Source organism: Rhinatrema bivittatum, chromosome 13 (assembly GCF_901001135.1).
Source record: "Rhinatrema bivittatum chromosome 13, aRhiBiv1.1, whole genome shotgun sequence".
NCBI classification, from domain to species: domain Eukaryota; kingdom Metazoa; phylum Chordata; class Amphibia; order Gymnophiona; family Rhinatrematidae; genus Rhinatrema; species Rhinatrema bivittatum.
Window position 1 is genome coordinate 68,530,274 of NC_042627.1, and position 16,132 is coordinate 68,546,405.

The following is a 16,132-nucleotide window of genomic DNA, read 5'->3' on the forward strand; positions in this document are numbered from 1 at the left end:
AGCACATGCAAACCTATTCCTCCCTCTCTAGTGTGGCTATCCAGAAACCGGGTCTGGCTTGGCGTGTGCGGAGGTCCAGCTCGAGAGCCACTGCTTGAGCTGGATGCCCTGAACCTCCTCAATGCCTCAGCGCAGTTTGTTTCATTTTTTTCTCAGGCGACTCAACCTTTCCAGTCCCTGCTCAGTGCATGGTAAGAAGACACCCAATAAAAGTTAAAAATATATTATTATTTTTGTAAACATGAACATGCGCAAAAGTTATTGGACCATAAAAAAAAAGAAAGATCACATTTGAAACATGGAATTAAATCTCTTTTTTTTTCCCATCTTCAAAACTTGTAAATACGAAAAGGGGTAAAAAAAACCTCCTGTGTAGCAATACAAAACCGCCAAAATCCTTTCCTTTAACCTAGAAGAAAAGACACACACGTTCCAAAAACCAGAGCAAAGCTGGAGGATTTGGAGGTGGTGAAATCTTTTCTTGTTGAATGGAAGGGATCGACATCTGCAGAGACGCCAGATCCGTCCAGGGCCAGTCCGGCTTCTAAGAGCGAGGGCAGTATTATCCCCCCACGGGGGCTTTTAAGGTGGCACCCGTTGCCCAAAGAACAATATTTCTGATTAGCAGCATTTTATGGCTTTTTTTTTTTTTTCTTTTATTGTTGCTACTGCCTTTGCTCCCCAAAGTTAGAAATATCACAGCGTGAGAGGGAAAAACCAAAAAAAAAAAAAGAATAGAAACACCACCCAACTCTTCACAATCTCCTTCTTTATTTGCAGTCTTCAGTCAAGTCTTCGGGCCAGTACTGGTCCTCCATGTAGTGGTCACTGTCCGAGCAGCTATCGGCTGACAGGCTGCTCAAGGCGCCGGCCTGGAAGCTGCTCACGAGGTCCTGCTCCCACTCCGTCTCCACCAGTTTGTACAGCTCCAAGGCCGTTAAAGCATCCTCCACAGACGAGTGCCCGGCTTTTCCACCCTAAATGAATACAAAAAGTAAAAAGCACTTAAAAAACAACACCGTAAACAAAGCACTCCATGGCAGCTTGTGAACCGACATTGACAAATGACTTTCTGTGCCATGCACATAAAAGTAGCAGCACATAACAGGGATTCGAAGAACAGTTTGGGGACAATAGAAAATGCTCTTATTAGCAAAAATCACTTCCAGTGGAAACAGTAAGGTGTTTGTATAAACAAGCGGTGTATTAGGATAATCACTTGCAAATTAGGGGGAAAAAAAAAGCAACCCACAGAACAAATACGAGATACCTCTAAGCAGATAACAAAGATAGATCATGCTAGCTAAATCTTCACTAGAAGAAGCAAAGACACTCCTAATTAATACATTTTGTATCTAAAAGAGAGCTAGACGAAAAAACCCCCAAAACTCAGGATATTGTAACTGGGCCCTGGTGTCCGAGGAGTGACCCTGCCATGAGCTACATTTCAGAAAGGGTTGAGGGCAGAGTGAAGCTCTGCAGTCACACTGCTGTATTTTTACAGGGTTCTTTTTTTTTTTTTGGCATTGTAAATTGAAATGTATATGAAAAAATAATTAAAGCGCGTTTTTTTGAGCATTAAGGCTTAGCTGCCAGACCTTCACTAGATCCATCCTCGTGTTTTCCACACCTTCCTGGCTGGCCACCCTGTTGCAGAGATTGATATCAATCGGCAAAAAAAAACCCCCCAAACCTTTCCTGATAATCCTTCTGCAAGGTCGCTCCTGAACATGTGAAAGTATTCAGACCCCTTTGCTTTTTCCACGTTTTCTTACTTTACAGCCTTATTCTAAAATGGATAAGAGGCATTTTTCCCTCCTCAATCTACACACAATACCCCGTAATGACAAAAGGAAATCAGAAGTGAAGAAATGTGTGCAAATTAATTAAAAATAAAAGAACCCTTCCCCAGATCTGTGCCTCGACACAATCCTGTCCCGGAGTTCTACAGACAATTCCTTCGACTTCATGGCTTTGATTTTGCTCCAAATTGCACTGTCAACAGAGGGACCTTAGGGAGACAGGTGTGTGACTTTACAAATTATGCCCGCAGATGGACTCCAGTCAAGTTGGAGAAACATCTCAATGAAGACCAATGAACACAGGATGCACCTGAGCTCAACTGTGAGTGTCATAGCAAAGGGTCGGAATTACTTATGTAAATATATTTCAGGGTTTGGGTTTTTTTTTATATTAATTTGCACACATCGTTATGGGGTATTGTGTGTAGATTGAGGATGGAAAAAAATGCATATTATGGGTATTATAAAATGCTGTAACGTAACAAAATGTAGAAAAAGCAATGGGGTCTGAATACTGTCTCAATAGAAACAACCTCTCCCCAAAAATCTGTTTGCTGTAGGTTGAACGGTTTGGGAGATAATGCGCACACCGAGACAAATCAAATACATTAGTGATATTTTTAAAGGGACAAAGTGCTAAAAGTGAACAGTAGATGGCTCAGATGGCTAAATGCAAATCCCATTGAGGGGCATCCATATATAGATGTCAATCTGATCTGGAAAATTAGTCTAGTTGGGCTGACAATTATTGCTTTAGTCAAGCATAAAGATGGAGCTGGTTCAGTTTCTCCCGCCTTCATTCACTTCCAACCCCAAGCAAGCCCCCTTTACCATCCCGTTGGTATACACTATCAAGCAGAATGAGGAATAATTTATTTTATATTAGAAACACTAAGGAACACTTTTTTCCTTCCAAGCTGAGAACAATCGCCCGCCCCCTCACCTGTATTCTTTTGTGAAGCAGCTTCCATGCCAGGGTCTTAAGGGAAGCAGTGGTTTTCAAAGGAAGTCCTGCCTTCTGATTCAGCAAAGGCATTTTGCTGGTGTCTCTCGTCTGAGCTCTGGGATGGGAATACTTGAGGACGTGGAAGTCATGATGGAGCGCGTGCCCTACCACCAGCTTGCCCTTCAGGATCTTCAGGATCTGAAATGCACACGTTAGCGTCTGTCAACAAGCAAAACTGAACCTTCACAATTAGCAAAGCCGAAGGCCTCGTTACTTAGAAAACACAGAACATAATGGCAGGCGAGGACCTTAAGGCCCAATTTACTTCCTGGTGCAATGCCAGATACGCCTATGGATCTCTGGATCTCTCTTTCGTTTCTTTGGGACAGGGAATTCCTGTGCTGATCCCAGGTTCTCTTGAATTCTGTTTTCACCTCGACCACTTCCCCTAGAAAAACCCTCCACAGTTTCCAGGGGGATATATTTTTCTAAAGTTATCCCTGCAGACCCATAATCGGATCTCTTGTTCTACAGCATTCTTCCCGCTGCAAAAAAAAGATTGCTTCTTGGGTAGTTTATACCTCCAAAGTACCTCAGAGGTTGATATTCAAAAGGTCTGTCTGAATAACTTTTCACGCTACCCAGAACAAACCCCCAAGTTTTTTAATTTCCCACCCTGTCGAGTGGATACATTTTGACTGGTAGAATTTAACTGGATAAAAAGAGAGAGGGCAGAGGTCGGTCAGAGGGGCAGGGCTAAAATATATCCAACCAGCGTCGATATTCAGCTAGCCAATTAGGTCTGGTTGGCGAAAACACTGTTCTAAAGTTACCCAGATGACACTACCCGGGTACATGCAGTGGAACACTTACCCGGGTATGTTCTGCTGAATACCTGAGTACAATTACCCAGGTAACATTCCTGCTCCCCAGTTTACTCAGTGTGACCCTTACTGCCTCTAGCTAGAGGATACATTATTTACACCCTTGAGTTTCAGTTCATGAGTCTTTTAGGGTATAACGCTGGCCAAGGGAGCCCTTCTCTGGGCTACCTCTATTCTCCATCTCTTCAGAAGTACATCCTCCAGAACTGGACACAAGGCTTGCCAACCTGCACACAAGCATTCTCCCCTCCTTTTCCCTACTGGTTACGGCTATTGCTATGCACCCAAGCATTTTCTTTGGCACTGCCTACCACCCTGTCGCACTGTTTTGCTACTCTGAGGTCATGATCACCCCAAGATCTCTCACCCCCATCTTGTACTGCCACCTCAGAATTCTGCACCCAGAATACTGAATTGCCCTTTTGCACTGAAGCTTAGCTGTCAAGCCCCAGCTCATTCCTCAAGTTGCTCATTTGACTGGCTCCCTCAGGGGTTTCTATCTACTCTTGCAGAGCTTAGAGGGCTATGTAAGTGGGCAACTGATGGTGCTGTATTAATGCCACATTCTGACTCCGCTCCGGGGAGCTGGGAATCCTTCCAATCTAAGGAAAATAGTGTGAAGAGAAACAGACAATATTAAAAGATTAGGGGCAGAATATTATTACACCTGGCATTTTTAATTTTACCAATTTGGTAAAAACTGGAGCCTGATCACAAAACTGGTTACCCAGCTTCTAGAATCTAGAAAGCCCTCTGGGAATACAGACCAGCTGTTCACATTCCCCACACAGCAGTGCAAATATTAAAAGTATTCCGCCAGATGTCCATTTTCCAACTGGCGCTTCAGGACCTTAAATCGCAAGAGAAGGGAGTATCAGTGACAGCTTTCCCTCAGGTCTTGTCTAAAACTATGCTCTTATGAATCCTTTTCACCCTGCACGATTCTTAGCCAATCCAACTTTTGGTATCCCCTACCAATATCGATATGGCCATTTAGCTATTTCCAAGGTCTTACATTGGGAGCGCCAGCAGTATATCTGACTTGCTAAGTGTCATACATCCTAAAATATTTCTGGCATTCAAAGTTTGTGAGCTCCTAAACATACCCAGGGTCCAAACGACTCATCGTGTTCAGTGCTAAAGCAGGACCTGCAGCAAGCTAGGTCGATGATGGGGATAACCTGCCACTTCGTTATCAAGGGATGTGTGGAAGAACAGGCTTCTCAGACTTGAAAACAGAGCACATAGCACGATGCTAATGGCTGTGATTTGGGAATTGTCTTGCTCAAAATTACAATTGCCAAAGCAGATTTGAAACTGCCAGGACTTATCTTTTATTCAAACCTAATGAGACATGGCAAGTGTGGCGATAAGGGGGGGGGGGGGGGGGGTGGGAGTTGTAGGGGGTGCAATAACTCAGTCATTAAGCCATTTACCAAAGCTTCAAACAAGGTCTATGACACACAGGCGAAACACACATTGCCTAGATTTGACCTAACTGTTATTTCCTCAAGGCTATGCATGCATTCTAACCTAACTTGACGGACACAGGCTGCTCTGTCTTTCAGAGGATTGTCCCGTTTTTTGCAAATATATTTCTATTTCCTTTCCCGAAGCTTGTGATTTACTTTCCCCTCCCAATCCAGTAGGTTTTACCTCTTTCTGTGCAATATGAAACGGGACTGCATCTTTCATGTGCTGCTTTGTGATCCCGCTCCAGCGAGTTCTGTAGTCCACGATGGGCATCACTGGTTTAATATATTTGTCGTATATGACATCACCATTGTAGCTCACCACGCTGCATCGGGCCAGTTCACTGATCTTGCCACCAGGGCCAGTGCCCACCATCTCACAGTCCATGGCGACACACTTTCCAGGTTTCTGCCAAGGGCTTGGGGAAGACGGCCTACTAGTGGCAGAACTACTGGCCATAGATAATCCACTGTCCTCATCTTGAGAAGATAAAGACTGGGCAGCTGGCAAAGAGCAAGCCAGAACCTCTTTCAGCATGTTTAACTTTGCACAATGCTTCTCCATACTACTACTGGCTGATCTGATACAATACTGGCTCTCTACTTGATAGAGCTGGTGGCTGTTGTCTAACAAAGCAGAAGACCTGGAGGCCTCGGCCAACCCAAACCGTGCTGGATGGTTTCCCACTTCGGCCCTGGGGGTGGATAGCCCCCTCTGTTGAAGAACCCCGCCGTGCTGCAGGAAACGCTGGTGTTTTCGGCTCTTCTTCTTCCTGCGTTTCGGCGCAGAACCATAATTTTGGAAGACAGGGCACGAATCGGTGTGAGGAGACCTTAGGTACTGGGGAGAACTGAGAGACGCGTGAAATAACGTGCCGGGGCAGGCGGCTCCCATCGGGAAGGGGACATTAACTTCAGATGGCATTCTTTCCATGGATCTGATCCACCAAAGTGCATCCTCAAGACCTAGGGATGGAAATACAAAAAAAAGTGTCACCATTAAATCCAAAGGCTGTGGACTTAAACATCTTTGTCCAGAAAAGGCTCGTGCTGTATAATCTGACACACTCCATGGTTACAGCCGTCCCACACCCAACTCTTCGAGCCAACTGCTATATTTATAAAATATACCCTGAAATGGTAGGATCCCCCCCCCCCCGAGTGGGCCCCAAAGAAGGCTGAATCAGAAGGCATCACTTCTCTGGGGAAAGCAGGGCCCTGCATCCGGAGACGGGAAGGAAACGTACCCCGTCCCACTAGGCCAGAGAACGTAACCTAACCTAGCAACGGAAAAAGAGGACTTTCTTTGCTGTCCCTCCGGTCTCCCGACCCTGACCCGGGGGACAGGGGGAGGTTCTTCCCCCCCCCTCCCGGTCCGATCCCCCGCTCTCTCACCCGGCGAATCTCTCATCTGCTGCCCGGCTCCCAGCTCCACGTGTACCTGAGACATGCCCCGGCTTGTTCCCTGCCACGCAGCTCCCGATTAGCCGCCGCGAATCGAAGCGCCCGCCCTTGCCCTTCTCTCATTGGTCCGACCGCGCTCCTTGATTGACAGCCGGGTTCGGGGCAGGCAGCCGAGCCACTGGATGAGTCAGGGGGGGGGGCGGAGTTATGGCCCGGAGCCGGAAGAAGGAGACTGCACAGTGCCGCCCCCAACCTTCCCCGACCACGCCCTCGGCCCCGCCCCCTGTCCCTTCCTCTCGCCAGGGCTGTGGGCAGCTCTGATTCCGCTGGGCGTGAAAGTGAAAGTTCCCTCCTCGTACTCAGATCAGGCCCGGAACGCCCTACCGGTCCCGTTCCCCCGGTCCTCGTCTCTCTGCCAATCCCTTTCCCTCCCAGCTCGGGCCCGGGGGTGCGCGCACAGCGCAGCAGCTCAAGCGAATAGCTTGATCCGCACCTGCTGATGCTCGCCTGCTTTTGTAGCTCTCATTAAAGCCTTAGGAAAAAAAAAGCGGAAGTAGGACCGGATCAGCCCGTTTGGATGATGGGATGGGGGGGGGGGGGGGGGGGGGGAGACAACGCTAGCCTTCTCTCTGCCTCTGCTCCAATCTAGAATCTGTCAGGTATAAGATTCAGGCTGAAAACAAGGAATTTCACACTTTATTAGAGATTGCCCCCTTGCCCGGACTAGAGTTTCCTCTGTTCCTCGTTTTCTTTAGTTCTGCCTCAGAGAGAGGTTGCCCCTCTTTGGGAGGCCTGGATTTAGGCATAAGCAGCATAGGCAATTGCCTAGGGCACCAAATAGCCAGGCCAAAGGGGAGTGCAACTGTACCAAGGATGAGGCTCCCCCCCCCCCCCCCAGGTCTGCTTCATAGGGGCACTATTATGGGACTTGAGGGAACTGGAGGTAGAGGGATTTCACCTACTATCTGATCTCCAAGGTCTCCCACCCACCCATCCTACCTATGGGCACCCAAATCCTAAATCCAGCCCCTGCTCTTTGGGCCTGTTCATCATCTCCCATCCTGCTGTCTTCTCTCTGCATTTCTCCACATCTCCATCTCCTTTACCTTCCCGGTCTCTCAGTATTTCATCAGCTATCCTTCCACTCACTCTGCCTGTACTGCCCTCCCCTCCTCCTCCATACCTCTTACAAGCTGCTGTTTCTGCTACCATCTGCAGCATCAGTGATAGCCCAAATCTCCATTGCTGACATCAGGGAGACACATACAGTGAGTGCCCCTCCCTACAGAAAATGTCATAATGACATATTGTGATAACCCGAGGATCATCAGGGCTGGCTGCTCAGAGCCCACAGGTAAGGAAAACAGTAAACAGGAGTAAAGAAATGGGAGAAAGCTATCTACATGAATGCTCTTACTGTGTGGGAAATAAGGTCCCAGATGTAGAGGCTGACTTGAATATAGTGGTGGTCACAGAGATGTAGTACACATGGAACCATGACTGGTAATATTTAGTTATACCAGGCTATAATCTAATCAGGAAAGACAGGGTAGATAAAATATAATATTAAAGCTACAGAACTGCAGGGCTTGTGAGGTAAGCAGGAGGCACTGTAGGGCAATCTGGAAGGAGGGCTTGCAAGGTATTTACACTATAAGAAAATAAGACTTGCCATGCTGGGCTAGACCAAAAGGTCCATCAGACCCAGCATCCTGTCTCCAACAGTGGCCAATCCAGGTCACAGGTAGCTGGCAGGATGCCCGTTCTTTATGCCCAGGATGCAGATACGGCGCTGCTCTCTAAATTGGTGGTGGGGTGGAGGGGAATTAGGGCTGGAGGGTACTGGAAGCCAATAGTAACAGGTGGGAGAGAGAAAAAGGGAAATAAAAATGGATAAAGTGCGTAGCTTGCTGGGCAGACTGGATGGGCCGTTTGGTCTTCTGCCGTCATTTCTATGTTTCCTCAAGTCTATCTGGTTAATAACAGTTTATGGACTTTATCTCCAGGAACTTGTCCAAAAAAAATAGTTACAGAAAAAAAAAAGCTGAGTAAAGAGGTGAGATAGGAGCTGTGAAAGAAGTTTTAGGGGCAAAAATTATGCCAGTGAATGCTTTCTGGGCCAAAGATGGTTATTGGCCAGTTGATTATAAGAAAAAAAACGGAGTTTTTGCATCCTGAATGCAACAGAGAAACAGCAGATATGCTGTCTGCCGTATGTTTGATTTGTATTAAGAGGAAAATCATTCTGGGAAATGTAGGGGGGGGTGTTTTGCTTTTGTTTAAATTTAGTAGCAAGATTACTAGGCAGCGCGATGCATACATTATGGGTTAGTAAATGTAGAAGTCTCTAAGGTTGAAATCACATAATGAAGCTTATGGAAGCGGACTCTAGAGGAAAGGGGAGATATGATGGAGACATTTCAATAAGGATAAATGCATAGGAGGTGGGCCTCTTCCAACAGAGAGGAAGCTTTAGGATGAGGGCTCATTACTATTACGTTTTAATTTAAAGCGCTGCTAGACATATGCAGTGCTGTACAGATTGATATAAAAGACAGTCCCTGCTCTATGGAGCTTGCAGTCTCATCAAGACAAACGGGAATCTCTGAGAAGTGCATTTATTGTGCAGAAGTGTTTTAGCCTGGATTTGAATATGAGCCAGAGAGGGAGCATGGGGCACTGGTTCCAGCAGCCTGTTCCATGCACATGAGGCAGAAGGCGGAGGCTTCATGGGATAAGATAGGGTGGTGGACATAGCCTGCCAGTGGAGGGGGTTGAGATTAGGACAGGATCTCTGAGGGAAAGGGAGGGGATTGTAAAACTAAGCAGGAAGTGTGGCTGAGCAGGCCGGATGGTCCAAGTTGTCTATATCATGTTCTCTTTCAGTGTAAACGTGTATTTGTTGTACTTTAAAAGTCACCTTCCAATGGCTAAATTGAAAATACAGAGGGTTTTTTTCTACCTTTGCTACCTGAGTTGATTAACTTTTTGTGCTGTTCTGCCTTCTCCTTGGCTCTCCATCTTTCCCTCCTCCTCCCTCTGTCTCTTCGAATATGTTTCTTGGAGATTACATCTTGTCTTCTCTATCACCATCTCTGCAGGTAGGCAGTGTGGGGGATGGGGACAGAGTTAGAGGGGGCACACCTGGTCCCTTGCAGCTCCTCTCCCCCCTGCAAGCTTCCTCTTTAGGAAGGAAGAGAATGCAGGTAGGGTGACCAACTGCCTGGTTTTGGCCTGGGCAGCCCGGTTTTCCAGCCCGCTGTCGTACAGTGTCCGGTCCAGAAAGGTTTGCTCAAGTGCTGGCCAATCAGAGCAAGCTTGGCAGTGGTGATCCAATCAGGCGCCTATAAAGTGTGCGAGAGGAGACACGTGCTGAAGCTCGGGCAGCCGGGCCTGTTCTCAGAGCCACTGCCTGTTACTCTTCCTTTGGCTCTGCGGGCTTCGAAGTGCTGTGCGACCAGGGACGGTTCTACCACGAGGCAGGGTGAGGCGGTGGCCTCGGGCGGCAAAAAAAGGGCCCTTCAAAACTCTCCATGCGCGATTGCCTCACCTTGGCTTTAGGCCCATCAACGCGCAGCTCTGCTGACAAGCCCGCAGGGTCCCCGCTCCCTGCGGGCATGAAGAAGGAAAGAGCGGCCGTACAGGGGCGGATTGGCCTTTCGGGGCTTCGGGCCTGCTCTGGTGAGCCAGGCGGGAGGATCACGGGGTTTGTGTTGGTTGTTGCGGCCCTGTGGAGCCGCTACGACCAACAGCAGGTCCCACAGAATCTTTTATCACAGGGCGGGAGAGTCCCCGGAGGCTCTGCACTCACTCTGTGTTCAGTTTGTTTGTTTGGGTTTTTTTTACCGGCCCGGCAGCGATGGCAGCAGTAACAGTGGCGGTGGCTTCCTGCGCCTGTTACCGCTGCTCTGCTCTGGCACCTGTTTCCCCACCATCGCCGCACTCCTGGCTCCTCCCCTCACGCGCCTCTGCCGGCAGCTGGTTGGAGGCAGCAAGCAGGCCCCTCCGCGCCGGCTTAACTCCAACCCTGCTCTCAGCCGCCGGGCCGTGGCATGAAGTAACTGAAAACTAAAAAGTAAACCTAGCACCGGGGCCTTCCAACCTGCCCCTTCCCAAACCAAGGGCAGCCCATCTGGACCCTATGCTTAGGGCCCTGCCTGGGTCCCCCTGACCACTAATGTAAGTAAGTAAGGGGAGAAGAGTGAGAGAGAAAGCGCCTGAGACAGTGAATGTATGTTTGACTGAGAGTGAAAGTGTGTGTGTGTGTGTGTGTGTGTCAGTGAGCGCTGTGAGTGAGCATGAGTGAGTGAGCATGACTGCATGTGAGTGTCAGTAAACAAGTTAGAGTGTGTGTGTGTGAGGGTGAGTGTATGTGTCAGAATCTGAGTGTGAGAAAGAGAGCGTATGTGACAGTCGGTGAGCAAGTATGTTTGAGTGTGAGAGCACGTGTATGAGTCGGTGAGCGTGTGTGTGTGTCAGTGAGCATGTATGTGAGCATGACTGCACGTGAGTGTCAGTAAACAAGTTAGAGTGTGTGTGTGTGAGGGTGAGAGTATGTGTCAGAATCTGAGTGTGAGAAAGAGAGAGCGTATGTGACAGTCGGTGAGCATGTATGTTTGCGTGTGAGAGCACGTGTGTGAGTCGGTGAGTGTGTGTGTCAGTGAGTGCTGTGAGTGAGCATGAGTGAGTGAGCATGTATGTGAGCATGACGGCATGTGAGTGTCAGTAAACAAGTTAGAGTGTGTGTGTGTGAGGGTGAGAGTATGTGTCAGAATCTGAGTGTGAGAAAGAGAGCGTATGTGACAGTCGGTGAGCATGTATGTTTGCGTATGAGAGCACGTGTGTGTGTGTGTGTGAACAAATCAGTGAATCAGCATGTCTGAGTGCCAGGGACCATGTGTGAGTGAGCATATAGGAGAGTGTGTATAAGAATGAGGATGTGTGTTAGAGAGTAGCTGTATGTGAAAGCGAGAGGAGAAAGTTTGTGCAGGTCACAACAGTCTCAGGGGGACTGGAATCCAAGGTTCCCAGGTATGGAAAGCAGGAGAATTTAAAAAAATCCTTTATTCTTTTTAATTATTGGATGGTATTTCATGTGTCTGCTGTTTTAAACTATTTTATAGGTATTAGATGATATTTTAAAACTTTTGGATGTTTTGCTTATTGGACGCTCTATTCGTCAGCTGTTGTGACATATTCTTTGTATTAGTATTATAATTTAGATTTTGTGTTTTTATTGTCATAATTTAGTTTACTGATGGCTTTCTGATGGCCAAGCCCACACCAACATGCAGAGCAGCATGAATTCCCCATCCTCCATTCTCCAGTCGTGGTCAGCAGAAAGGTTGGCATCCCGAAATGAGGGGCAGGGTGGGAGGAGGAGCTGTGCCCCTGAACGATGGGGGGGCTGACCACCCCCACCCCCCTGCAGCCTGGTTATATTTACCCCAGCCCAGAGCACCAGTAACCTTGGGGGTCCCCCTTCCTCATTGCTGCACCGCTCCCATTATCTTAGCGGTCAGGCCCATGCGATTTTATTTTCCTCACATGGAAAATCTCGGCAGTCTGGCTGTGCCACTTTTCTCATGCTATATGTGCACACACAAAACAAACTCCGGCTCAGTTTATGTTCCACCAAGGCGTTAAGCGCAGGTCTGTGCAGCGAAGGCACTGTGTACACCTACCTGTGTTTAGCCTGAGTCACTGCTGGATGTCACTGTTGGACTATGGAAATGCAGCTTAAGCACTAACAATTATTTCAGTGCTTTGAATTCTGATCAGTGCTGAGCTTGATTAAAGGAGCACTACAGCAGATGTAGTACTGTTTTGTTGTTTTTTGTTTTTGTTTTTTTTTACGAATGTTACTGCAAATAAACGCTGTTAGCCCTTCCCGTAGAAGACTGTAATTTTGGAAATGGCACCCATGGCAAAAACTGAGTCCTGTGTTTCACTGGAGCCTCCTTGCAGTGTCCTGCTGTGGAAAGGAGTGTATTGCCGTTTCACTATCGCCAGCCCCTGAAATGCTGGTAAAAGTGCGTTTGAAACGCCTTCTCCAAAAAAAAAAAAAAAAAAGGAGCAAATTTGCACCAGGGAGGGCGCCATGCGCCCCAGTGCACAAAACCAAATTGTGATGTCATCAGTTATGCAACAGTTCTGTTGTGACATCATAATAGTGTAACTTTATGCACTGCGTGCTGCACCACATTTCCAAGAAACCGAAATTACTTGTACAATTTGCTGTCTTATTTTTTTTAAAGTTGCCTAGAGTACGCTAGAGGCCACTCAAAGTGAGGGATTTTTCTAAGGTGTAGGCTAGAAATGGTTCAGAGAAAGGCAACCACAATGGTGTAGAATTTATACAGAAAGTCCCTATGAGAATGGGCTGAAGGACCTTAATATGTATTTCAACTCTCCAAAACAACCTTCCATGCTGTAATATGAATTCAGCTGAAACACGCCTGCAGAAATGATCATAAAAATGATACCTGCCGGTGCACTTTTAGGAAGCCATTGCCGACCCAGCTCACTATAGCAGCAGTTAGTGAAACGCATGCAAAGGTGTGCCTGATAAAATACATTGAAAATGCACCATAAAAGATGAAAATAGGTGCATTCATTATGGTTAAAAAAAAATCTAATGCCTATAAAATAATTACAATTAATTAAAAGCTCTTAATCTTATTTTCTCATGGAGAGGGTAGGGGATGCCTGGAATGTGCTCCCAGTAACCGGCTTAAAAAAAAAATAGCACGAGATAAACAAGAGATTGCTAAGGGAAGGCCCAGGGCAGCCTTCAGCCAGCCAGCGACAGCTGCAGCCCAGGACGGCAGTGGCGAGGCTGCATCAGGCAACCTGCACAGAGCGGCAGTTGCAGCGCTAAAGGCCACACAGCAGGGCTGAGCTCCATGTGGCAAATGGGTCCGCTTTGGGTGGACGTGCATACAGTCGGCTGGGCCTTTTTGGATTTTATCTGCCGTCATTTATTAGGTTACTGTGTTATCGGTGAACGGCAGTTTTAGAAATGTAAATAAATTATGCTAAGCAATTTAAAAAAAAAAAAAAAAAAATCCATTAAGCAGTTCCTTTGCCTGTTTTTTAACCATTTGGAGTAGCAAATTTTTTTACAGTGTCCAAAATTACTGTTCTGTTCGTGGACCGGATTGGTGCTACCTGTGTGGAGGAGCCCTGCAGGGTCCCACCGTCAGCAGGCGGACCCTGGCGAAGCTGAGACCCAGCTGGAGCCCTCGCTTCCTGCGCGTTGAGCCCTTGGGTGCCGGGGACGGCAGGCCGGGTGGGGGTCTCTGCCGTGAGCGGGAGAAGAGGTCCTTGGAGAGCAGGGTCGTAGGCGGGTGGCGATCAGGCGTGTTGAGAAGCAGGCAGAGGTCGGTGGCAGGCAGCGGTCAAGTGCAGTCTAAGATCAGGCCGAGGTCGAGCCGGGTATCCGTCCGAAGAAAAGACGAGTCGGAAAGGCGGGGAGGTCAGGCAAGGGGAAGCGCAGAAGGCAAGGAACATTGAAGACAGGGCTGAAGTGAAGACAACGCGGGAGCTCAAGACAAGACAAGACGAGATGCTGTAGCAGCACCCTCTGCACAATGTAGTGGGACCTGTTGCTGAGGCAAATTGCGGCTGGGAAGCCTCCGTGACGTCATCTGTAGAAGCTGCATGGACTTTCCTGCCGTGGTCCCTTTAAATGTGGCAGCGTGCGCGCGCGGCAGGCTGGAATCGGCGGTGTCCTGCCGTGTGAAGGCCCAGTGCTCCTCACGGCGTCCCACCGTGCGAAGAGGCAATGGTGCCTTCTGGCCCTTGGCGGCCGACTCAAGGGCTGGATGTAAGGGCGGCGGTTCGCAGGGTTAGCTGGCGGACCACCGAACCCAATTACCTTATAAATGAGAGTATCTCATTAGCATCGGTGCCTGTGATGTCATTTGTGACTCGCTTGTGAAAAGGAACTATGGGGAATCCTGCAGCTTAAAAAATTTGCCGGCTAACAACATCAGGAATTGTGTTCTGGGCCCTTCTCCAGGAGGCTGTTAGAGGTGTTGTGTCTCTGCGCAGGGCGAGCGAGGAGAAGCAGATCTTATTCAGAAGCGAAGGCTTGCATGTGTTGCAGAGAGAGAGAGAGAGAGAGAGACAGAGCTGTTACAGAGACCGGTAACGTCCCGGCTTCTTCCAGCTTGCATTCGGCTACCACCTTGCAGTTAGATCTCGCATTTTATCTGCTTGGCTGGATACGTAATGAAAAGGTGTCGAGCTTCTCATCACAGTCGCAGAAACGAAATTATAAAACATTTGAAAGTTCCCCTTAGTCAGGCCCCCTCCCTCCCTTCCCCCCATTATGAACCTAAATAAATTAGGGGGATGTTGAGAATGAACGTGCACGAGATAGATTTGCACGCACTGCCGAGGTTGTGTACAGATCTGCGGCGAGCCTGAAAACGTGACTGGCTATCTGGGTGCGTCCCCAGGACTGGGGTTGAGAACCCCCCCCCCCCCGGTCGAATGCATGCAAAGAATGACCCTGAAGGGGATCTTCCGAATGGGGGGGGGGGGGGGGCCGCGTACACCCTTTGTTTTCCAGGAAAGTGAGAAAACGTAAGAAAGCGCAAGGAGACCTCGAAATGAGAGACCACGATTTGAAGAAGGGAGAGACGTCGATTCTGAGGAATCCAGCCAGCGCCGTTCTTACAAGCCGTGTTGACAGACCGTGCGTGCTTGCCGCTAAGTCCTTCCACAGGCTGAAACGTAGGATGTTTGCAGACGTGAGGGGGGGAATGTGACGAAGCGGCTCGAAAGATGGGAGCGTGTGTGGATGCGGGGTTGGGGGGAAGAATGCGGGGCTGGGGGGAAGGAAGCGGTCGGTGCTCGCTTTTCATGGCAGAAAGGCAGCGCCGCGCGCTCTGCCGTCTCCCTGGTCCTGGTGTGCAGGGCTCGGCGGGGCCCCTGGCACGCTGTGAGGCCGGGGAGAGTTTAATTAGCAGCTCTCCCCATGTCGGAGAGGTGGGAAATTGGCTATAGGGCTATGTGTGATTTTTCTTTCAAAGACTCTCCTGACCGTGAGACAGATCCCAGAAGAGGCATTTTTTTTTTTTCCTTTCTGAAATCGAGTCCTGTGTAAGATTTTCCCGTCCGTCGCTTTCATCTGCAGGGCACCGCATGTAGAAATAATGCACAAGAGAAAAGCTTTTTTTTTTTTTGCTTTTTTTTTTTAACTGGAAGAAGGTTCTAGACTGAGCAAGGGGGGGGGGGGGGGGTCATGACATCAGGCTGTAGAAGGGTAGGATCAGGATGGAATTAAGGAGGCACTTGCGTCATAAAACCGGTGATGACGGACGTGTGACGTAACTCCAGGTGGACCCTGGGGGAGGGCAGCGAAACCGGATTTGAATTAAAATTAAAAATGAAAGAGGCAAAGATGATTCTCGGCGATGGCTCGGTCAAGATCTGCGTGTTAGCGGTGGGTAAGGAAGCCGGCTGGGATAAGCGAGCCTAATTCTTTTCATCCGCTGTTCATTTTCATGTTTCTGTGGGTCAGGACCCACCACTGAAAGGCAGATTCCCTCCGTCCCCCGTCCTCCATCCTCCCCCAGATCAATTGAATGGTAGGAGATAGTTTGGTAAACTGGT

General features: G+C 48.5%; 1 protein-coding gene and 1 long non-coding RNA gene across 8 annotated transcripts in view; one reads left to right on the forward strand and one right to left on the reverse strand.

The window, feature by feature from the left end:
• Nucleotides 1–271: 271 nt before the first annotated feature.
• AEN (apoptosis enhancing nuclease) lies at nucleotides 272–7,764 on the reverse strand. 7 transcript variants are annotated; one of them, XM_029575433.1, is made up of 4 exons: nucleotides 7,692–7,764; nucleotides 5,289–6,070; nucleotides 2,746–2,946; nucleotides 272–977 (listed from the first exon to the last, which is right to left on the reverse strand). In XM_029575433.1, exons 2-4 carry the CDS (start codon nucleotides 6,036–6,038, stop codon nucleotides 771–773), a joined length of 1,158 nt encoding a protein of 385 aa, XP_029431293.1. In that variant the 5' UTR covers nucleotides 6,039–6,070; nucleotides 7,692–7,764; the 3' UTR covers nucleotides 272–770. The 7 variants fall into 7 exon arrangements, with proteins under 7 accessions (XP_029431293.1, XP_029431295.1, XP_029431289.1 ...); XM_029575435.1 differs by having other exon boundaries at nucleotides 7,615–7,693; XM_029575429.1 differs by lacking the exon at nucleotides 7,692–7,764 and adding an exon at nucleotides 7,508–7,588.
• LOC115075193 overlaps nucleotides 7,145–16,132 on the forward strand; it is a 40,108-nt gene continuing 31,120 nt past the window's right edge. Inside the window, exon 1 of the long non-coding RNA XR_003852460.1 lies at nucleotides 7,145–7,862. This is a non-coding gene — a long non-coding RNA (uncharacterized LOC115075193). The remainder of the gene's footprint in view (nucleotides 7,863–16,132) is intronic.

What these genes read in the sequence shown, in the direction of transcription:
- AEN (XM_029575429.1), bottom strand. Translation starts at nt 7,568, where the DNA reads ATGGGAGATGATGAACAGGCCCAAAGAGCAGGGGCTGGATTTAGGATT. An exon ending in TAGGATTTGGGTGCCCATAG is followed by an intron (nt 6,071 to 7,507) that starts GTAGGATGGGTG and finishes TTCCATCCCTAG; the next exon opens with GTCTTGAGGATGCACTTTGG. An exon ending in TTCATATTGCACAGAAAGAG is followed by an intron (nt 2,947 to 5,288) that starts GTAAAACCTACT and finishes TGTGCATTTCAG; the next exon opens with ATCCTGAAGATCCTGAAGGG.